The sequence below is a fragment of the Amphiura filiformis genome, chromosome 8, assembly GCF_039555335.1.
Source record: "Amphiura filiformis chromosome 8, Afil_fr2py, whole genome shotgun sequence".
Taxonomy (NCBI): domain Eukaryota; kingdom Metazoa; phylum Echinodermata; class Ophiuroidea; order Amphilepidida; family Amphiuridae; genus Amphiura; species Amphiura filiformis.
The window spans coordinates 36,249,662-36,273,732 of NC_092635.1; the positions used below are offsets into that span (position 1 = coordinate 36,249,662).

Here is a 24,071-nt window from a genome sequence, read left to right on the forward strand (position 1 = left end):
TCCGTCGTCTGACCTTGTGCCAAAAATCCTTACCCGTATGCTCCGACACTCTGGAACTACATGTACCTCCCTGAAGACATTATCTCATGTATATAATTCTCTGCAGTCCTTTAAGTCAGCCCCATCTTGGCTAGCCAGTTCCCTTGTTTTTGTTTGGTGGTTTTTTTTTCTGTGTTTTTGGTTTAAGTTTTATTTGTGCTGTTTTGATGTTTTCGCCTCCCTTTGCTTTTGCAATATTGGGCTGTGCCAGGCCTATGGGCCGAATGGAATAACTAACTAACTAACTAACTAACTAAATAATTTTAAAAAATCAATCAATCAATCAATCAATCAATCAATCAATCAATCAATCAATCAATCAATCAATCAATCAATCCGGCCCTGTTCAATGCAATTGAGAGAAAATGTTTATAAAGCTGGACCTTTCTCCCTGGATTTGGGTACTGTTGGGGCTTCTGACTGGTTAGGGGCTGGGCGAGGACCACTTCTCGTTGTTATCGCCCTGCCCTCTCTTTCAGACTGACTGCAAATTGTCAGACTGTCTGCACTTTGGGAGGGCACCGAACTGTGGCGCAGATTGAGAATTCGAACCCGGTGGTACACGTGTTGTGCACTAACTTGGGCAAGGCGCTTGACCTTATTTGCCTCTCTCTACCCAGGGATGAAATGGGGAACTGTTATGAATATTGTCCATTGAGCGCCGCCCAACTGTATGAGCATGCCTTGGGTATTGTATGGCAGCTGACATATTTTAACAACAACAGAATATAAAGTGTAATGCGCTTTGAATTTTTGCGGCCAATACAATCAGAAAAGTCATTCTTAGGTTGTTGCTAGACGGTTTGTTTAGGGGCGAAGAGCACGAATCGAATAGGACCGAGACTATGCGTGATCTCGAATTCCCTTGAGTGCATTGGCGGGCTATTTTGAAACGTTTACTTACTCCACGTGCATGTCTGTTGCTCTTTGCAAAGTCACAAACAGTATAGTCGCATTAAGAATATGTCACATAATACAAAATTCTATTCCAGAAATAAAAATTATTCCTCGTTTGTGAATATCAGTACATGATGCAGTCATGTCTACAGTAGAATTCACCTCGACCTTTGCAGGACTTAAACCCCATTAAAAGCTATTAAACCAAGATAACACTCATTGAAACAGCTCAACTGATTAAATCGGATCTTCTCTGGCTGTGCACATGTGTCTGTTTTATATGTGCGATATAGCAATGAGCTGCTATAATACAGCTTCAGTTGGGTAACCGATTATAAAGGAAACGCAAGGAAACAATGGTATGTAGACCTTTGTTCACGAAATGAAACAATGGCCTGCTATTTGTTAACCAGCATTCTTGAAAATGAGCAACATAATGATTGTTGACTTAACACGGTTTGGAAATAATTTCTTCATATTTTTGGTGTTGTCTGTCGTTTACATATCCTTCCTAAAACACAAAAGTGCGACCCTTTGTCAATCACCTACAGTACCCAATTTCGGCATACTATATCAGAAACTCATCATGATGATTGCCAGAGAATAGTTTAAATGTAGCTTGTATCGTTTTTTTGTGGCATCCTTCAGAAGTGAGCGGTCCGATACCAATATTTTCGGTCAAATCTCCACGGGGAGTTGGCTAGCTATGCCTTGCCCTCACTCATATTTTACAAAAAGTGCGACTATTTCTGAACATCTAACCTAGCTGTAATTTTAGGTCATGTTAGAGAAATATATTTGCTAAAAGTTTGGAGAATAAGTTAAATATTGGCTGGTTATTTTTCACACAGTGACGTTAACTAGGCAAGTGCCCATTCTTCCAACATACATCATTTGTAGAGGTCACGCGTCAATGGTGAGAGCACTGTGTATTGTGTATAGGAAAACGGACAGTAACTGCAGTATGATCTTAAAATTAGGTAAATTGATCTTTTTTGTGTAGCCTTTATTTCTTTATCTAGCCTATAAAAATGTTCACCGACCTCTCCAAGCTCCGTTAAAGTACATAAAGAAGTTTCAGCATATAACCAATACCAAAAGACGTACACTTGCTGCAATGGTGGCTTGTCTTGATGACCAGATCAAAAGCATTACAGACGCCCTACGTCAAGAAGGATTATGGGAAAACACCGTATTTGTATTCTCGTCAGGTTTGTGATAAACATTACTTGTTCTATATAAATTTTCAGTATTGGGGCTGATGCGAATTAAGCGCGTGTTAAGGGGGTACTACACCCATTGATTTTTTTTGCATTTTTTTGCATTTTGTGAAGAAAAAAAAAAAAAAAATGGACAAAGTGGTATGCAAAATGAAGGGCAAATCTTCTCGTTTTATTGGTGGCATCGGTATCAACGTAGCTTACATGCTTTTAAAAGTAGAAGCCAAAAGGTGGTACATCACTGATGATTTAAATTCACTTCATTTTGGAAAGCTTACTATCAACGGATTTCGTAAAAATTTTGGATATGTGTTGCTAACACGTTAGGGAAATAAAGTGGATATGTAAAATGGGAATAAGTGGTTCCTGATTTCTTTTATGACTTCATGAACTTGGTGCTCCACAACTATCAAAAAAGGAACTGGTTAAAATGCTTCTATTTTCAATGTTGAGCTATATTTTGTATTTTTAACTTGCGACATTATTTCACTGAAACTTAATTAAGCCACAGGTAACAGGTTACCACAACCATACTACAGCAATGTTGAAAAAAATTGTATTTCTTGTCACCTATACCACCATATTGGGTAGTTTTCCGTAAGGTTAACGTTTGTGATTTTGGTAACTATTTTATATTTATTTGTGAAATCCATCGCAACTAGGCATTCTAAATTGTACTCACCATTTACATCCCAAGGTATATTAGTATATCCACCTTGCACTTCTCGATATATATCCAGTTAAAGACAGAATATCAAAATTATTCCTCATTATGATATCACAAACTCTCACATGTGTATTCAAAATTGATGCTTAAATTTGACCTGAACCAATTGACCTATAACCTGACATACGGTGACCTAATAGCCTTTTCTTCTCCTAACAACACATTATAATATTATTGACTAATGACTATACATCCATTGTGTAAGTGTTTATATATTTTGCATGCACCACTAGATTTTCTATAGAGAGTATAACAAAGGATTTAATGTATTCTATTCATGTACCCTACTTGAACATGCTGAATAGAATAAATCATGGTTTGTTATGAAACACGCATCTGAGTAACTAGGATACAGTAAACAAAATATATATAGGGCTAAAATGACTTACTACAATTGTTTAAAAGCACTTTTTTCTTCTTTTTTCATATTTTTTTTATTTCACATGATCCGTGCATATATCGCCTAGCTATAAATGAAAAAATATTTATTTAGACCAATCAAACCAATATATGGGTGTAGTACACCCTTAACTGAATTCAAAAATGTCGAAATCATGTCAACTATGAGTAAGGGAATTGACATAACAGTTATTACGTTTACTTTTCTAAATGCCTAGATGGAGATACAGGGTGAGTAAAAAAAAGTGCAATAGAGAAAAGTATTTTATTTTAGAACCGAGTTTAACCTTTTTTTAAAACATTTTATAAATGATATATCCATTAGTGACCTTGTGTGCAAAAATCTAGGCATTAGCATTCAGCGTTTTGTTTTTATGATACATTTTATAGCGATACCCAAGTTTAATGTTTGTCCAAAAGACATCTAAAATTTGAATGTCAGCCCACTCTGATTAAGGCAGACTTGGAACAACTGCCATTTTCTTAACCTTATTAGCAATGAAATAAAATGAAGCACCCAAAGTGTCATTGCCCGTGGTCTTGTCTGAGGAGAAGAAACATTATTTGTTGTTAATTTCATTTTACCTTTACTTTAAAGATGTTCATTCTCTATCAAAAACATACAACTTTATAGGCGGATTCTTGGTTCTTACATAAATATCGATTTTTTGCTCTATTGCACTTTTTTTTTACTCACCCTGTACAATGTATTTTAACATTATAGAAATGATCATCATCATCGTGATCATCATCGTCATCGTCAACTTCGTAGCATCGTTGTCTTCTTCTTTGTATTTCTTCTTCTCTTCATCTCTTCTTTCTTTTTGATGTGCTTAGGCCTTGCCACTTATTGCGCTAAACATAAGAATGTCTTTTAAAGAAACTCTTTAAAATAATGATCCTACTGCTTTTGCATTTTATAGACAATGGTGGCCATGTAGATTATCTCGGAGGTGGAAATAACTGGCCTCTTCGAGGCGGCAAATGGACATTGTATGAAGGCGGTGTAAGGGCAGTAGCTTTTGTCAACAGTCCGTTACTTTCCTCGGATGTCCGTGGCACAGTTAACAAAGAACTGATGCATATCAGCGATTGGTTTCCGACCTTTGTAGATGGTTTAGGGGGCGGAAATACGTCACTTTTAAGTAAGCCATTAGACGGAGTAAACATGTGGCAAACAATCAGGTAAGGCACTAGCCTACTGCATAATTTCGTCACCGACTTCCGTGGGCCACAACAAAGCATTAACAACTAGCTCGTGGCCGCGCCAAATTCTATGCGTGACCGCTAGAATTAAGCTGGAGACCTCAACAATAGTGGCCAATCCTAGTGGCTACCACCAGAGTCAGTGGCGGAATTGTGAAGTGCTGCCTAAATCAAGAGGAGTGAAACAATGATTAGTATCATATTAACTTGAGTAGTCAAACAAATTCAGCTTTACGGACCGCGTTAGCCCATCGAAGTCGCAAATTCCCACAATGTTGCCCGCATAGGGTAATTTCCCCCTCGCGTCGGTACTGGCTACGGGCCTATTAACCCCTTACCCTCCGGGCTCGGATTGATTGGTCCATAATGTAGCTACTGCAGTCGTAGCTCCAACATGATAACGGAATTTCCTTTTCTTTTTCAGTAAAGGAGTACCGTCGCCACGTGAGGAGCTTTTACTTAATGTGGACAATATGTGGCGATCTTCTCAGATGCATTATCTAGAAATACAATACTGGCGGAAGCACCTGGGAGGTAGAAGTGACACCCTTTGGCCTTTGATTCGCGCTGGAATCAGACGAGGCGATTGGAAATTACTGACAGGACCAAGTCATGCAATCCATTGGGGATATAGTAAGTAGGGTTACAGTCCGCGTTAGCGAAGGTTCGCTATGTCAACTGCGCTATACTGGCGAGAAATAAGGTTCGCTATGTTCGACTCAAGGCGTCAAGTTAACCCTAAACATTACCCTAACCCTAGTCATAATCCTGACCCTATATAGCCTTCTTTCATATTCACATCAAACCTTATTTTAAATTCGACATGACAAACTTTATTTCATAGCAAACCTTATTTGACATAGCGGGCGGACTTAATTTTATTTAGCCTACTATTATACTCCCTCGCCAGCTCATCGTGGCAACAACCATTTTCACCCATCTTGGCTATTTGTGTAATGGGTGCCATCAACATCGACTGCAAAATGGCGGGAAATGTGATTGCTATGCCCAGTTGCTATGCTATGGTAACTGACCCATCTGTACACAGAATTACCTGTAACTTCTGCAACTATTGTTAATGACAAGAACACTTCATAATGCAGTAAAAACTTTTATCCTAAAAACGCACATTTTTGCACAAATTGGCAAAAACTGCTAAAAACATGCATTTTATGGTATCCTTTGACTTTCAATGTGTTGTTCTCAAAAAGTTTTGCCGACTGACTTTTAATGTGGACATTCAAATCGATGAAATGTTAGGGGCCATTATAGAAGCTTTGTCGAAACATTCTGCACGGGAATCTTAAAGTCAGTGTGCTCCAGCTTCATACGTGTAGTGTATGTTTTTTTGGTTTTTTTGGTTTGCTTTCAGGTAAGTGGTTGCCTCCTCAAGAATCAGGACAACGGGAACAGGACCTACTAAATATATCATCCAAATGTGGACGCCCAATAACAAACCAAGTAATCAAATTATATAATATCACAGCTGATCCGAAAGAAACGTGTAACGTTGCTCAAAGACCTGAAAATCTTCACATCGTCATAGATCTGTTACAACGACTGCAAAGATACTTTTTGGAGGCTAAACCTGCCTATTCCCCGAGATACCCGGATTTGAATGCCCATCCTGCCTTACATGGTGGAGTGTGGAGACCGTGGTTGGATAATGACGAAAACACTTATCGGAGGCTAATGAGAATAGATGAATGAATTGCTATATGGCAGGAGGTGAAATTCTTATATTAATGAATCTCGCGAACTACTGATATGAAACTGTACAGTCAGACAGGGGCGTAGCAAGCGGGTGGACAAAGGCTGTTAAAAGGATCGCACTGCTTCTTGTCCATGGCGCCCCGAGTCTCTTGTTGCGTACCTGCAGTCAGGGGATTTCGTAATCTATCTAAAATTATTCTAACAAACATAGGCCTAGTCTAGTAGCTAAATCTCATAGGGGCCTTATAAGGATTGTCTTCAACACCCATGTCTACCAATGTTTGTTACCATGAGGTGTTAGGATAGATCCTCTGGATCACTGCTAGAGGGTAGTGGACTCATATTGTAGGGTACTTTTTTTTGCTAGAGGTCACGATAGGCCACACAGGGGGTAAAATAAATGAAAATGCTTCAATCTTAAACACATTTTAATCTTGCCCCAGAGTAGCCAGTGCACATAAACGTTGAGGAAAAAAACAAAAAACAAAAACAAACAAACAAAACCCAGTGTATCCGGTCGGATTTGAACCAGCGACATTCGTAAATAGCACGACACTCTAACCAAGTGAGCTAAAGAGGCACATTGGAGAAGAGCGGAAGATTAAATCTATAAGTAGGTTCGAATGAGAACTATTAAGTATTAAAAAGTTCTTTCTGCAAATCATATACTTTGAAAACTTGCTTGATTTATTGTTCTTAATGAGTTGTTTCAGCCCTCTTTACCACATAACTCAAGAACCACAGGCCCTAACAATATATCTGTGATATTCGAATTCTTCTACACACTCGCTATGAAATGATTAATGCAAATTTTGCCAAAGCTCACTACCATTCGCAAGATGCTGTGAACTACCAAATCGCAACAGTTTAAAATAGTTGCTAACCTTAAGGGTGAATGTTCTCGTCATTGATGATGTGTCATAAAACGTGATGGATGTAAGCACGGGAAAAGTTCAGTTCAAGGTCATCCATGATCAACTGTGTATAGAGGTTATCCACTTTACTCATGCTTGACTTCTAACAAAAGGCGCTGGTTCCCGTAGTATTCCTCATTCAAACTAATTCAATGCACGACCTCGGAGTTACCTGCATGACTTGGGCGGGCTATTTTGAAATAGTCATGGTTGCACATGCAGGTACTTCTTTTGAAAGTCCTAAACAAGGTATAGGAATCGCTGGTAGGATATGTAGCTTATAGAACACGGATAACCTCTATTCACAATGTAGTGAAACTTAGGTGGTCACCTTCGAGAAGTTAACATTTTCAAGGTCATTTTAAGGTCAACTGAATATAGATTATTGGATTGTCAGTCTTGGATGTGATATCCATTGAGCTTTTTGTTACAATTATGAGTTATAATTTGCAAAAGTTCTTGTATACAAATCCAAAAGTATTTCGGTATAAAAATGTTAAACAGAGGCCTACCTCAATGAGGTATGTTTGACATCTATACCGAAATACTTTTGGATGTACATACAATAAATTTTGTAAATTATGAATTATGGACAATCATGATGAATTTATTTACGAATGATGCATGTGACACACATTTTAAAAGTAAATCAGCTTTCAACATGGAAATTCTTGAGTTAATTTCATGGTATTTCCCATGATGTCCTTGGAGGTATTTGCCAAGAAATACAGGTATTTCCCACCCGCTTAATTATTCCAAACACAAAACATATTTAATATCATTATCAGTATTCCAGTAATTATAGATGCAACACCATGGTATTCATCTATGGCGTTGTCTTTTTTAAAGACAACTCTTGTTAAAAAATAAAATTAGATCCGCCAATTAACATGATCAAGCCCCGCTGCATTTTATGTAAAGGTTAAATTTACTTTTGATTAAGTTCAAGAAGACATTATTAATGTATAATGAAGGCAACATGCTCACAACATCGCCATAGGAGCACATACCCAAGGTCAGTTTAATTCAAACCCCCGCTTCGCCGCCCGGCTTCGCCGACGACATTGTTCCCATAGCAAAAACACCCAGGGACAAACTTTTGTGGGCAAAGTAATCAAAAATAGCTCCAACGGCCAACCTAGTGCTCAAGATCAACGTTTCCAGAACAGAAGTTCAAGTCATTAGTAGACAAGAAATCAAACTCAACATCAATACCAATGGACAAAATCTAAATCAAGTAAATGAGTTCATCTACCTCGGGGTAAAATATCTGGCAGAGGAACATGCAAGGAGGGTGTCAAACACAGCATTGGTAGAGCGTTAGATGCGGTTCAAAGACTACAGCCAATCTGTAGTGCAAAGGATATTCGCCGCACAACCAAAGTTGAACTGTATTAAGTACTTGTTCTTTCCATCCTGCTATATGGGGCAGAAACCTGGACCTTTATAGGTCATCATAATGGAACGTTGACACCGTACATCAATTAGTATACAAAATGGTTGTGGTAGTGGTTGTCGTGTGTTTAATATTGACTGTTTTATCAAAAGCGAATGACAATCAAATGTCTGAGAGCTATGACTCCAGTAACGAGTACAATATCAACGTACTTGAAGAATTAGGCAATTCAGGGAGACAGAATAATACGATACAACGCCCCCATATTGTGTTTGTCCTGGCGGATGACTTAGGCTACAATGACATCGGATACCATGCTGTTCATGGCATGTCTGCAGTCAAAACACCGCACTTGGATACACTGGCTTCAGAAGGTGTCAAACTGGAGAATTATTATGTGCAACCTATTTGTTCACCATCGAGGAGTGTCCTCATGACGGGGAGATATTTGGTAAGCTTCAGTCTTTGTTTATATAGAAGAAAGTAAAATATTGCCACGATTTAAAAAAAAAAACATGACTAAACGTAAGCAATCATCTGAAAAGTAAAAGCATGATTTAGGTGATGAACATTCCAAATAACATCAGTTTCAAATAATTTCAAAATTGACACAATGTTTCTTAAATTTTCCATCTAGATTAGATACGGGCTGCAGCATAATGTTTTCCGCGCAGCACAGCCTACGTGTCTGCCTCTAAATGAGATCATTCTTCCAAAAAAGCTCCGTGAGTTAGGCTATGCTACGCATGCAATAGGGAAATGGCATCTGGGAATGTGCAGGACCGAATGTCTACCCACACGTCGTGGGTTCGACTCATTCTTTGGTAGGTTTTTATCCTTCAATGAACCTTCTAAAATAGTGTTACTCAGGACATCTGGCATGATATCGAAAGCGAAGGGGTTGGTATACAATATCTAATTATATCTCTTTCGTGACATACATTCTGGTCCAGTATATCTTATCGCTCCTATTGCTGTTCCAACCTCAAATGTACACTGCTGCCCAGGTACTTTGTGACTACTCTAGAGAACCAGTGTAGTATCCAGTACCTGGGTGAGTACTGTACGTACGTGTGATTCCAATCCAATGAAGAAGCTAGCAGCAGTGTACCTCTGAGGTTGGCAACAATAGGAATCGGTAGTGTATTAAGTGCTGTAGAGCAAAACGTTTTCCAAAGAGCAAATTATTTAAACAATGGTCTGAGGAAAGTTGTTCGAAGTCGATACAGTAATATTAATGTAAGTGTACGGTAAATTGCATTTGACCTGCTTTGCAGCTCAAAGAAGACTTTTCAATGGTATATTGATTTGAGCATGAGACAATGATAGTTAATAGCTTCGAGAGAAGCATTCTTTTGCAATTCAGATGCTCCATTGAATCTTTAATTTCATCATTTAACAGGATATCTCCTTGAAGGTAGTAATTACTTTTCCGGGAATAAAACTATTAGGTTTCCCTCTTTCAAAGACAAGTGGACAGGGATTGACCTTTGGGAAGATGAAACACCAGTGTTGAAATACGGCAGAAAACACAGTACCAAAGTATTTACAAGGAAGGCTCGCGATATTATCCGCCAGCATGACAAAGATAGAGTAAGTTGATTGTCTCAAGTTAATACCATATTGTACGTTTTTCAACGTAATTGAGAGAGACTGTTTAAGCTGGATCTTTCTCCCTGGATGGGGTACTGTCGGGGCTTGTGACTTGTTAGGGACTGGGCGAGGACCACTTGTCGTTGTTATAGCCCTAGCTGCACTCTCATCAGCCCGGTTCCTTACTAGTGCCTTGCCCCCTCCCGTGGCCCCGTGGACCAGTTTGGGGTCCTGTGGCCCGCATGTAGCCGGGTGTCTGCTATCATATGGCTGTTCCGTCTGACCCTTTTCCACTTCTGCCGCCTCTACTTCTTTTTTATATATGTCATATCTTATGTATTTTAATGTTGAAATAATGAAATAAATAAATAAAATAAAAGCGTAAGATTGAAATTGTTTTGGCAAATCAAATAACTGAACATTTTTTTATTATTATTAATTACAACATTTTTGCATAACTCTATTTCATGAGCCTCCCGGGCCGGACCCCAGGATCGCAGACTCGGGTGCAGTTTAAGTACATACATATACCGAAACTTATTCGGACAGTCAGGGCCCTATTATCACCCTATTCACTTCTAGACTGACTGTAAATTGTCAGACTATCTGCACTTTGTGATGGCACGGAACGGTGGCACAGCTATTGGGGCAGCGGTACAGGCTCTGCCTCGCAACCAGAGGATTGTGCACTTGAGCAAGGCGCTTGACCTTGCTTGCCTCTCTCTACTCAGGGATGAAATGGGGAACTGTTATGAATATTGTCCATTGAGCGCCCCCCCAAATGTATGATCATGCCTTGGGCATTGTATGGCAGCTGACATATTTTAACAACAACGGAATATAAAGTGTAATGCGCTTTGAATTTTTGCGGCCAATATAATCAGAAAGGCATACTGAAGTTACTGTTCATTTTCCTATACACAATACACAGTGCTCTCACCATTGAGGATGTGACCTCTACAAACAGTGTATGTTAGAGGTATAGGGCATTTCCTAGTTAACATCACTGTGTGAAAAATAACAGGCCAATATTTGTTGTACTCTCTGAAATTCACGGCAATATAGTTTTGTAACATGTCCTAAATTTTTAGCTAATTTAGATATATATTTGGAAATATTCGCACTTTGGTGTTTTAGTAAGTAGGGCACGGCATGGCCTGCAAAATTCCTTGTGTAAATCGAATGCAACTTTTTGCGACTATCACTCACTTGTAGACCGCTCTCTTCCGAAGGGCATTAAAGCTAAACCACTTGACGGATATTTTTGGTACTTGCTGTCAATCAAAAATAATGTATATATTACATCTAGACTAAATATTGAGCATGTGGGGCATCTGCAAATGTTCGTACCTCCCTGATATGTAAATGACAGATAACAGCAAAAACAGCTCCCATATCTGTCCATAACTTTGGTCAGTGCAGGGAGACAGGGGATTTCAAGTGGTTGATTATTGATTGGCAAGTGCCATATTTGGGCATAAGTGCAGTCCACCATTCAATGTGGAGGATAGACTAGACTTTATCGATTGATTTTGCTGGAGTAGTTTCCTGTTAATCAGGTTTAAGTACTGCAAAGGTTGAATCATGTTTGCTGACAAATTGCTCTGCAGTATAACTGCACTATGGCCATTCTAAGGTTGTTGCTAGACGGTTTGTTTAGTGGCGAAGAGCACGAATCGGATAGGACCGAGACTATGCGTGATCTCGACTTCCCTTGAGTGCATTGGCATGATTGGCGGGCTGTTTTGAAATGTTTACTTACTCCACGTGCATGTCTGTTGATCTTTTCAGATTCCCAGTATAGTCGCATTAAGAATATGCCACATAATACAGAATTTTATTCCAGAAATAATAATTATTCCTCGTTTGTGAATATCAGTATCTTAACATTAGGTAAATTGATCTTTTTATGTAGCCTTTATTTCTTTATCTAGCCTATAAAAGTGTTCACCGACCTCTCCAAGCTCCGTTAAAGTACATAAAGAAGTTTCAGCATATAAGCAATACCAAGAGACGTACACTTGCTGCAATGGTGGCTTGTCTTGATGACCAGATCAAAAGCATTACAGACGCCCTACGTCAAGAAGGATTATGGGAAAACACCGTATTTGTATTCTCCTCAGGTTTGTGATAAACATTACTTGTTCTAGTTTTGGGGGATGGTGCGGATTAAGTGTGTGTTAACTGAAATTATGTCAACTATATTTGGAATCAGCATGAAAAATGCATTAAAATGAGTACAAACAAGCCTTGTATTGGTTTAGTATTTCTTCAGATAGCTCGATATTTTCAGAAAATATCTCAAAACTTCTTATGTTGATAATAATTATTAGCGTAAATTTTGACCAATTCACACAAGCAATTGAATTAACACTCAAGTGTAATTTTCGTGGCTCATCGCTTCTTCAGCACTGGTGGATTGCTGGTACTAGACATTGTTGCGCGAATCGGATCACGTGACCTGGGTATTGATCCCAAGTCACATGACCCGATAAGCTTCTTGTAGGCGTGGGGGTCTGCCGACCCATGTCTTTGTTGAGGTCTGGATTAGCGGCGCCGATATAAATGGCCTCCTTCACTCCCCTCTGATACCATCTGGGGTCCGAGTCTAAGATTTGCACTTCTTGAGGATCAAAGGTTTGTTTAGCAGCTTTCATATGGGCACCAACAGGTGACGCTTCGCGTTTGTGCTCAGATACACGCTTGGACAGTGGATGCTCAGTTTCACCGACATACTCTGATGGGCAATCCTGGCACTTGATGTTATATATTGTCCCAGTGCGATCCAGAGTGTTTGGTTTGTCTTTGGGCGACACAACCATGCTACGGATGGTGTTCGTTGGTTTCACATGAACCGTCAAGCCAGCTTTGCGTATCTTCCTGTTGATGGACTCAGTGACACCGCGTACGTAGGGGAGAGACGGAGAGTGATGTGCCCCTTGGGGCGGTCGGTCCGTTGTTTGGGTTTAGGCTCATGATGCTTGCTGGAAGGATAACTCCGCGCCCAATTGGTGTAACCGCAGATGGCAAGCGATTTCTTGACGTGGTCCATTTCCCGTTCCAGGCGTTCACTATCAGAGGATATGGTTTTAGCGCGGTGGTTTAAAGTTCGTATAACCCCTGACTTGTGTTCAAGTGGCTGGTGACTCGCAAAGTTCAGATATTGGTCTGTGTGTGTGCTCTTCCTATACACACTGAAGGATAGCGAGCCGTCCGCGTTACGCGAGATGAGGGTGTCTAACATGGCAATGGAGTTGTTGGATTCATGTTCAACAGTGAACTTGATAGAGTCGTGAATGGAATTAAGATGGTGAGTGAAACTGTCTACCTGAGAACGCTTAATAATCACCATGTTATCATGAACATATCTCCCGAAATAGCGGGGAAAAGGAGGTGATGGCTTTCTCCTCAAAGTTCTCCATAAATAGGTTGACGATTATGGGACTCAACGGTGAACCCATCGCGGCTCCCTCTCGTTGAATGTAGTATTTGCCATCGTAGATAAAATACGTGGTCTTGAGGCAAGTGCCCGGGGCAAGTGCTGAGTAAGTCAGTGACTTGTTGTGGGTTGAGGTCAGTCTAGTCCTGGTATCCAATTCTTATGTTGATGTTTATGACTAGCACGCAATAGCAACGCAATAGTAATTATCACCATCGTCATCGTCATCATCAGCTTCTTCTTTGTATTAATTTTCGTCTCCTCTTCTTTCTTGGTCCCCACCTTTTCCTCCTTCACATAAACAACATCCATTTAGAGAATAAACGATAGGAATTTTTATTTTGCCTATCCTCTACCGTGTGATAGACGACAGGCAGGTCCAATATTTTGAGTAGTGGATGCCGGCGCAGCCGGTATCCACTACGATAAAAATATTGGACCTGCCTGTCGTCTATCATAGGTAGAGGATAGGCAAAATAAAAATTCCTATCGTTTATTCTCATTCTTAGTCAGTTAAATATTAGGCCTATTTTAATAACTGTAAACAATTTTTTAAAGCAAAAACTAAGCCCCCACCGTCATAAAAACTCCCCTCATTATAAAATGAACGAAACTTGTTTACAACTTCACGTATTCTGGTGCGCGTACTGCTAGCGCGTTCGCGTATTCCGCACTAGTCTACGCATCCAGCGCGATACATACGCGCACCTCTACACGTGTGTTACGCATTATCAAGACGCATGATGACGTGGGGTCATCTACGGCCTGATAGACGGCACCCGAAATCATGCGATTGTCCAATCAGAAATGTGTCTACGAACTAGACCACTCCCACTGACTAAGAATGTGGAGTGACCAGCACCACCAGACTCTTCGCGGACGACTGTCTTGTTTACAACACCATCAAGTCCCCCGAAGACGAAAACCAACTTCAGTCTGATCTTAACACCATGGTGAACTGGGCCGAAACATGGGGCATGAGGTTTAACCCGTCGAAATGCACTACCATGCGCATCACCAGGAAGAGGAATCCAGGCGTAACTTCCTACAACATGATGGGAGTCAAGCTTGAAGAGACAAATAATAGCAAATATCTGGGTATTTTCATCCAAAACGACCTGAGATGGAATGCCCAAGTCAACAATGCAAAAAACAAAGCCTTCAGAGTATTGAACTTTCTTAGAAGGAACTTCCACCATACCTCAACTACTACCAAAGAAAAACTCTACACTTCTCTTGTCCGCCCACACTTGGACTACGCATCTGCAGCGTGGGATCCGTACACTGTCAAAAACATTACTGATCTTGAAAAAGTCCAGAATGCTGCAGCTAGATTTGTTACCAGTACTTATGGGAGAGACACAAGTGTCACCGCACTGAAAAAATCTTTAGACTGGCTGCCACTTCAAGAACGTCGCAGAAGAAACAGAATCTCCTGCTTTCACAAGATCCTGAATGCCATCATGGACATTGACCACACCAAATACATCGCCCCAAAGACAGAACGGACCAGAAGAGGACACGACAACCAATACCAAATTTACCAGACCAACACCGACGCTTTCATCAACTCATTTTTCCCACGAACGACCAGAGAGTGGAACAACTTGCCTGCATCCACCATTACTCATCAAACAAATTCAGCTTTCAAGTCTGCCCTGGCTGAATGTAGCGACGTAGGACCCCGACTCCAAAAATAGACCTCACAATCACACCTCCAGTTAAAACTTCTGCAGGGAGTATTTGGAGGTATAGCATCCAAGATCCAAGAGAACGCCCTCAACAAAACAAAAAAATTTTTAAACGATTGTAATGTACTTTAGTAAACAAAGATACTCTACCAAAATCAAGACTTTAGGTGCTGTAGTTTTGTCAAATTCCGAGATTTTGAATAAAACGCAGGAACCGTCGTTTTATTATTACTAGTCAAACACGTATGCGATAGCAGAGTACGTACACACGGAGTGCGGGACACACATAATACACACACCACCATCAGAGGATCGTACCGTGTTACAACCGCTGGAGTAACATGCATTGGCGCTAGTAGTAGTAAATTCCAATTTTCTTTGCTTTGCCTCACTTGTTCGGCTCAAAATTAAAAGGGGACATATCTGACAGTAAAAGCTAACATTTTATGGAAAATAGATACTAATCTTATTTTTTTACAGAAATGTTACAATATGGCTTTAACATTATAGTAATGAGCATCATCATCGTGATCATCATCGTTGTCGTCAACTTCGTAGCATCATTGACTTCTTCTTTGTATTTCTTCTTCTCTTCATCTCTTCTTTCTTTTTAAAGTGCTTTAGACCTTGCCACTTATTGCGCTAAACATAAGAATGTCTGTTAAAGAAACTCTTTAAAATAATGATCCTACTGCTTTTCCATTTTCCAGATAATGGTGGCCATGTAGATTATCTCGGAGGTGGAAATAACTGGCCTCTTCGAGGTGGCAAATGGACATTGTATGAAGGCGGTGTGAGGGCAGTAGCTTTCGTCAACAGTCCGTTACTTTCCTCAGATGTCCGTGGCACAGTCAACAAAGAACTGATGCATATCAGCGATTGGTTTCCTACCTTTGTAGATGGTTTAGGGGGCGGAAATACGTCACTTTTGAGTAAGCCATTGGACGGAGTAAACATGTGGCAGACGATCAGGTAAGACATAGATAAATACAGATCGCTGATTTCGAGTTAGTACGTTGCCGTTTCATTGAAAATCACACACTGACCAACCTGTTACAAAATGAAGGGATCTAACAAAAACGGCACAAAATATAAGAAAACGTTTAGGGTTGAAATCAGGTGAACAATACATCGAATGAGCACGAAACTTCACATTTATGTTCAGAAAGGTGTCTTCTTAGCATGATTCGAAAGGAGTATGGAAATTCCAAAGGGAAGCTGGTGATTTAATTTGTAACTCGAGATCTACTTGTTCAATTTTTTAACCTTTTTACAGAGGGTATGATAGAGGTATTACTGGCAACTCTGCCAAATTACAGCTCAGTAGGCCACGTTGTTCACCTGATCTTATTGACATGAATATTTTGTGCCATTCTTGAGCAGTGCTGAACTCAGCCACTGGCAATTAACCGCACTGTGGCGATGGACCAATTTTGACTCGCACTTACAGGAAAATGAAATAAGTTATATTGCTGTAATTTGCAAGATAGTTACAAAACATAATTGGCATTAACATCCCCAATTTTTACAGACAAATTATGAAAAATAAAAGAATGAGCTCAATTTAGAAATGTCTATGCAAGCAGTGCACAGTTGAGCTCCCTGCATGTCTATGGGAGTGTTCTAATCAAGTTGATGGTTCATTGGTCATCCCTAATTATAGTATTTGTATACTACAAAATATGCTACTGCTGACACAGCAACAACATGGTAACGGATGGTCTATTTCGGTTTCAGTAAAGGAGTACCGTCGCCACGTGAGGAGCTTTTACTTAATGTGGACAGTATGCGACGATCTTCTCAGATGCAGTATCTAAAAATACAATATTGGCAGAATCACCTGGGAGGTAGAAGTGACACCCTTTGGCCTTTGATTCACGCTGGAATCAGACTAGGCGATTGGAAATTACTGACAGGACCAAGTGCAACCCGTTGGGCATATAGTAAGTAGGGTTACATCCCGCGTTGTCGAATGTTCGCTATGTCAACTGCGCCATGCCGAAAAAAGACAGGAAATTAGGTTCGCTATGTCGAATGGTAGGGAGCTTTGGCAAAAATCGCATGAAACATTTCATTGCGAGTGTGTAGAAGAATAGTCCTGTGGTTCTTTGGTTATCATGGTTATGTTACAAAGAGGGCTAAAACAACAACACTTTTGTAAAACGTACATAACTCATTAACAACAATAAATCAAGCAAGTTTTCAAAGTACATGATTTGTAGAATGAACTTTTGCAAAACATCAAATTGTTATTTTTCAATAATATATTGATTTAGATAATGAAAATCCGATTTTTTTTTTGGCTGCTTCGACCAACAATACCTCGTCTGCCCTTAATAACTCAAGTTAACCCTACGACTAGGCTTCGGGTAATGGGTACTACCCATTACCCGAACCCTAGTCATAATCCTAGCCCTATAGCTAACCGTATCTTCATATTCACAACGAACCTTCTTTTATATTCGACATGACAAACTTGATTTTTGTCGACATATCAAACCTTCGGCATATCTGGCGGACAACGTAAGGAGACCCTAGCAGGGCCGGATTTCCTTTTTTGGGGGCCCTGGGCCAGGTCAAAATTTGGAGGCCCCAAACGCACCGTGAGGAAGGCATGTGCACACAAATGGCCAAGTCTTTAGGACATTTGCGCGGGAAGCGCGCGAAAAGTTTTCAATTTTAGACTATTTTAACCCAAATTGGAGCTGAATTTGGCTATATAACAGGCCAGTGCGTGCGAAGCGTGCAAAATTTTTCAATTTTTGTAGGTTATTGTGGCCCAAAACATGGGGTTTTTAGCTAAAATGGAAGATGCACACTGCACAGGGCAATTTGGGGGGGGGGGGCCCAAAATTTGGGGGCCCTGGGCCCGGGCTCATCTGGCCCTATGGTAAATCCGGCCCTGGACCCTAGTTCCCAACCAGAGTAAAAGTAGGATCATGTGGACATTTCATAGCATAAAATCACATTATGTGTACACACTTACACACGCACCCCCGCATACATAAGATTGATAAGCTGGCCTGAAAACTTACCTGATCTAATTCTATTGCACCTATAGTATTGAATTTTATTAAGGCCTGCCAGTGCCTGGGGTATGAACGTTTGGACAGTATTTATTGTGGGACATTAGAGCACATCAGACATATCGAAATGCATTCTGAATACGAAGAATGTCCTTCTGATATCAAATAATTGTAATTTTTTGAAATTCGCAATGTAATACACATTTTATGGCAAATGATTAAAAATTGATATTTTTGATACTGAACAGAACTTTATAAATCTGATGATTTATACTTAAAGTGTATGTAAGGTGGGATGAAAAGCCGACGATCAATTGAAAATTTTGACCCTTCGTATTGAAGATATGAATTTTTTCCCCAAAACACCAAAAAAAATAGGTCTTTTGGGAGAAAAAATCCATATCTTCAATATAAAAGGTCAAAATTGTCCATTAATCGTCGGCTTTTCCTCCCAGCTACATACACTTTAAGAATATATCATTAGATTGATAAAATTACTTCGAGGACTGTTATATATCAAAATGTGAAAAATATCAAATTTTAATAATTTGTCATAAAATTTTATTATATCGTGAATTTCAAAAATGAAAATTATTTGATATCAGAAAGACATTCTTCGTATTCAGAATGCAATTCGATATGTCTGATGTGCTCTCATGTCCCACAAAAATACTGCCGAAACGCTCAAAACGCTCATTCCAGATCCCTTAAGCCTACTCTCTGGCCAGGTCCAGCTCTAGGAAGACAGGTACCATCAAATAATATATTATTATAATATATTCTTACTATTTATATGAACGGGTACTTTCACTTGAGGGTATTATAGTTGTAGAAGACACATGTGTGACAGTTATCGTGGCCACGACCATTTCCATCCATTTTTGGCTATTTATGTAATGAGTGCCATCAACATCGACTGAAAAATGGCGGGAATTATGTTTGCTATGCTATGGTATAAACTGGCCCATTCAGCAACTATCCTTATTGTAGCACCCACCCATTGATGGCAAGAACAATTCATAATGCATTCAAACTCTAAAAATCAATTTTAAAAAAACCGCATATTTTTGCCAAAAATGGCAAAAACTGCTAAAAACATGCATTTTATGGTGTCCTTCGATTGACTTACAGGGCGAATTTCTCGACGGGTGGCTTAGCAATTGGCTTGTCTAGCCTCAAGGCTTAAGAGGTCGTAAGACCAGGCTTAACTGAAAACGTATTTCCCGAAGCACGGCTACATAGCCTCGAGGCTTCGTTAGCCCGTGGGCCAGGCTTGTAGGATTAGCCCCGGGGTTCAGTAAAATGTGCATTTCTCGAAATCAGTCTTCTGTAGCCGTAGTCTACGCAAGCCTGTTAGACCAGGCTTACAGCGGCTTTTCCTGGCCCTGCCTCAGAGCAGGTCTTAGGTCGTAAGCCTTGGTCTATTTCAATTTACAAATTATTTAAATTGTAACGCAAAGTTTATCTTTCATATTTTTGACGGTCTTTCAATTAACATGAGTAAGCAGTCGCGTAACTAGGGGAGGGAAGCGGGGAGCTCTTGCCCCCCCATGAAAAAAAAAAAGGTAAATTAGGCCTACTTCTGAGAGTTATTAATTAACCTCATTATTTGGTCATTTTAACCTTAAATAAATTGCATTTATCCCACCTTTGTACCATTGGCCTATATGTCACCAGCTTAATACCTTAAATATGGCATTTGTACCATTATTTTTCAATCCCACCCCCCCCCATGTCAAAAGAAATCTACGCCAATGTTCCGGGGACACATGCCAAGCAGATCCCATAACTCCTCAGACCCACTCCACCCTTACAAACCCAAACAGCATGAACGATGCCTGCCCCTCATTTATTATGTTTGCCCCTTTCCCCACCCCACCCCCAAATGAAAATGTCTAGTTACGCCACTGTGGGTAAGTAATTGTTCGATTTAGTTGAACATTTCAGCATTTTATTTTAGTGTTCATTTGAGTTAGTTGAATTTTTTTTAAGTAGCTGTTGCTATCATAAGACCTACTCATTTTGAATGATGGTTTTTTAACAACGAATATAATTTAAAAAAATTCTTTCATCATCATCATGATCATCATGATCATCATCATGATCATCATCATCATCATCATCATCATCATCATCATCATCATCATTATCATCATCATCATCATCATCATCATCATGAAGACCTATATGATACCACCTGTCCCTATCCAAGCCTTAATAGTGTCATACTCGTACTTTTCATAAGTAGGCCTATTACAATATTATTTTGGAATGCCTATATTATACCAGGTTGGACATCAATTTAATACAATAGAAGAAGGACAAAATTGGTTAAGATATAGTAAATATTTGACACGAAACAATAATGCATGCAGTATTAAAACTGAATTTACGGATAAGATGCATATAATATTGCTATATCTTCTACTTAAATAATTATAAATATTGTACCAACAGATAACTTCATGTGAGATCTGAGAAGACTACTGATATCAGCAGTATATAGCACGTTGGTTGCTTTCCTTTTTAGGGGAATCACAGATTCCTTTCCATTAGGCTTACAGTTTTACCCTTTTTGGGATGCAAAGAAAAAATCACGAGTATAAAGCATAGACGTATCATTCATACAAGTTGGACTCATAAAAAGTCAAGTGGAAATAAAATAATACATAAAAGACACAAAAACAGACACAATATTCTTGCATCAAGTTGTGTACGGTATAAGCCCAAGCACAAGACCGCGGGTCCAGGCTATAGTCTTTGCGCCGGGAACATTGCGATAATGAGACGGCAACCTTGTTAGTACGGTAAACCGTGAGGACCACAGCTTATGTACATCTACCTCCAACAGCCTATACAATTAAGTCGCTGGTTGAAAGGGACGAGGTTGTCAAGCGTTAAGCCTACAAGGCCACTAAGACTAGGTTGAATTTGCGTTGAAGAAATCCGGCTAGAGTTAAGACTCGGGCTTCGAGAGCGGGCTAGGCTTAGTAGCCTCAAGGCCACCTTAAGACTACGGCTTAATAAGACTCCTGTCGGGAAACTCGCCCTTAATGTCCACATACAAATCTATGAAATGTTAGGGGCCATTATCAGATTATAGAAGCTTTGTCCAAAAATGCTGCTCGGCCATCTTAAACTCAAGTTAAGTGTGTTCACGTTCCAGCTTCATTAGACAAAAAAAAAAAGGTTTGTCTCAAAGCTTGCGCGCACATTTGTAAAATCACGAGATTTGAAAAAAAGAGAGGCAGACTTTTTTTTTCAATTTTTTTTTTCATTTTTTCCAGAAAAATTTGGCGAAAATCAGATTTTTTTCTCTCAAAATACCATAAAAATACCAAGTCCGGAATAAAAAAATAAATCGCATTTCGCATTTGTTTTCAAACCACTCGTGAGCTTTGAGACAAACCTTTTTTTTTGTTGGCCTTATACGTGTAGTGTATGGTTTTTTTTATTGGTTTACTTTCAGGTAAATGGTTACCTCCTCAAGAATCAGGACAACGGGAGCAGGACCTACTAAATACATCATCCAAATGTGGACGCCCAATAACTAACCAAGTAATCAAATTATATAATATCACAGCTGATCCGAAAGAAACATGTAACGTTGCTCAAAGACCTGAAAATCTCCACATCGTCATAGATCTGTTACAACGACTGCAAAGATACTTTTTGGAGGCTAAACCTGCCTATTACCCAAGATACCCGGATTTGAATGCCAATCCCGCCTTACATGGTGGAGTGTGGAGACCGTGGTTGGATAATGACGAAAACACTTATCGGAAGCTAATGAGAATAGATGAATGAATTGCTATTATATTAATGAATCTCGCGTACTGATGAACTGAAACACGGTACAGTCAGGCATGGGGCGTAGCATGCGGGAGGACAGGGTGGGCGAAGTCGAGGGGTCTCAAAAGCGAGCGAGCCTCAAAAGCGAGCGAGCGAGCGAGCGAGCGAGCGAAAGAAAGAAAGAAAGAAAAGAAAGAAAGAAAGAAAGAAAGAAAAAGAAAGAAAAAGAAAGAAAGAAAGAAAGAAAGAAAGAAAGAAAGAAAGAAAGAAAGAAAGAAAGAAAGAAAGAAAGAAAGAAAGAAAGAAAGAAAGAAAGAAAGAAAGAAAGAAAGAAAGAAAGAAAGAAAGAAAGAAAGAAAGAAAGAAAGAAAGAAAGAAAGAAAGAAAGAAAGAAAGAAAGAAAGAAGGAAAGAAAGAAGAGCAAAAGAAAGAGCGAAAAGAAAGAGCGAAAAGAAAGAAAGAAGCGAAAGAAAGAGCGAAAGAGCGGAAGAAAGAGCGAAAGAAAGAGCGAAAGAAAGAGCGAAAGAGCAAAAGAAAGAGCGAAAGAGCGAAAGAAAGAAAAGAAAAGACATGCATTTTCGGCATGTTTTTTGACAATCGAGTCACAAAAATCACAGACTTGGAACAATTCTCGCGATTCCAAATACAGCGCGCCACCAACGACGGCAGTAAAAATTAGAAATTCCCGTGTCTAGGGTCGACATCCTTTTTCATCAACCATAGCGGAACATGTAAATGATTATTACTCTAAAAACACAATGTTTTATAGTACTTTTTGAATTTTTTTGAGATTTTCTGTGTTGAAGTGAAATATTGCAGTTTGATATTCACAGATGTCCTTTTCTAAAACCCGCAAACGTGATGTTGATACTAGGTGTTTCCTTTTTGTTATATACATTTTCTAAAACCGCCCTTATTTGTTTTTAAACTTTACGATGCTTTTCAGCCCGATACGCGCGAGCCTAGTCAATGCGAAGTAGGCCTAGGCCTGTCCTTTTTCAATGGAAAACGCATAGGTTTTATTTTGGTTATTAGAATAAATTGTTTTAATTCTTTCTGAATTTATTGTTTGTTCAATACGATAATAATATAACACCAGCATACTTAAGAACATCCATACTATAGGTGTTGCGTTTTTGTAATCGGCCTGCATTTCTAAAAATGGGGGTTTTTTTTGCACGAAGGCGCTTATAACGGCCCGCCGCGCGGGATAGGCCTACAGCAAAGAAATTCAAGTACATTTTAAAAAGATTCTTAATGTCTCATTTAATATTATAAACATGCATCACATTGGTTTGCCGTTTTTGTTATTATTGCATAAGTTCAACAATAGGCCTACCTCATAGAGTTCTAGCACTATAATAAAGATGAAGAAAGTTTCAAACTGCAAAAGAGTAGGCCTACATGAATTGAACAACACAATTTAAAAAAATGCCTCCTTTGGCCCCCATGAACTAGATCGTGTCACAATTAAGGTTTGAATTTGACAATTGTCATGCCCGATTTTAATATTAATTCATGTTTCTTTTTCATATTTTTATTTTTACTTCCGCTTTCTTGCATGTCAGACCATCTTTATTTCATCTTTCCCCTTTAATAATTCATAACCCAAGGAAATTTTACTCTTAATGTAGGCCTAGGCCTACTCCCAAATAGCACACATTGGTTGGAATGAGTTTCTTTTTAGTCATATTATCGGTCGGCACAACATTGAAAAATCAAAAACTTTTTCGACTTAATATTCAATTGGACAATTTTAAACACCTAGGCCTATACATGTTTTTTTTCTAAAGAAAAAGAAAATGGGAAAGATGAAAATCTTTCCCATTTTCTTTGAAAAAAAAGAACTGAAGTGTAGCCCAACTTTTACGGCATTGTGGACTTTGGCCAAATTTGAAATTTGGAGGGACAACATTTCTTGCATATTAAATAATGGATCAGGCTCATGGATCAAGGACTCAATCTACAAAGTAAAGAGGTCAAATCTGGGGATGGACTTTATTGGAGGACCGGTACAGT

The 24,071-nt window shown here is 39.3% G+C and overlaps 2 protein-coding genes across 2 annotated transcripts; both read left to right on the forward strand.

Moving 5' to 3' along the window:
- Positions 1 to 3,500: 3,500 nt before the first annotated feature.
- On the forward strand, positions 3,501 to 7,411 carry LOC140159510 (arylsulfatase I-like). The gene is made up of 4 exons (XM_072182999.1): positions 3,501 to 3,513; positions 4,206 to 4,467; positions 4,913 to 5,121; positions 5,861 to 7,411. The coding sequence occupies exons 1-4, from the start codon at positions 3,501 to 3,503 to the stop codon at positions 6,196 to 6,198; spliced, it is 822 nt and encodes a 273-aa protein (XP_072039100.1). The 3' UTR covers positions 6,199 to 7,411.
- A 787-nt stretch (positions 7,412 to 8,198) lies between these two features.
- Positions 8,199 to 22,183, forward strand: LOC140158982 (arylsulfatase B-like). Its single transcript, XM_072182282.1, has 7 exons — positions 8,199 to 8,962; positions 9,149 to 9,335; positions 9,914 to 10,104; positions 12,020 to 12,227; positions 15,945 to 16,206; positions 16,972 to 17,177; positions 21,730 to 22,183. Exons 1-7 carry the CDS (start codon positions 8,612 to 8,614, stop codon positions 22,065 to 22,067), a joined length of 1,743 nt encoding a protein of 580 aa, XP_072038383.1. The 5' UTR covers positions 8,199 to 8,611; the 3' UTR covers positions 22,068 to 22,183.
- Positions 22,184 to 24,071: the final 1,888 nt, after the last annotated feature.

Coding starts and splice junctions, on each gene's coding strand:
- LOC140159510 (XM_072182999.1), top strand. Junction 4,468..4,912: donor AACATGTGGCAAACAATCAG/GTAAGGCACTAG, acceptor TTTCTTTTTCAG/TAAAGGAGTACCGTCGCCAC. Junction 5,122..5,860: donor TGCAATCCATTGGGGATATA/GTAAGTAGGGTT, acceptor GTTTGCTTTCAG/GTAAGTGGTTGCCTCCTCAA.
- LOC140158982 (XM_072182282.1), top strand. CDS start 8,612: ATGGTTGTGGTAGTGGTTGTCGTGTGTTTAATATTGACTGTTTTATCA. Junction 8,963..9,148: donor TCATGACGGGGAGATATTTG/GTAAGCTTCAGT, acceptor TTTTCCATCTAG/ATTAGATACGGGCTGCAGCA. Junction 9,336..9,913: donor TGGGTTCGACTCATTCTTTG/GTAGGTTTTTAT, acceptor ATCATTTAACAG/GATATCTCCTTGAAGGTAGT.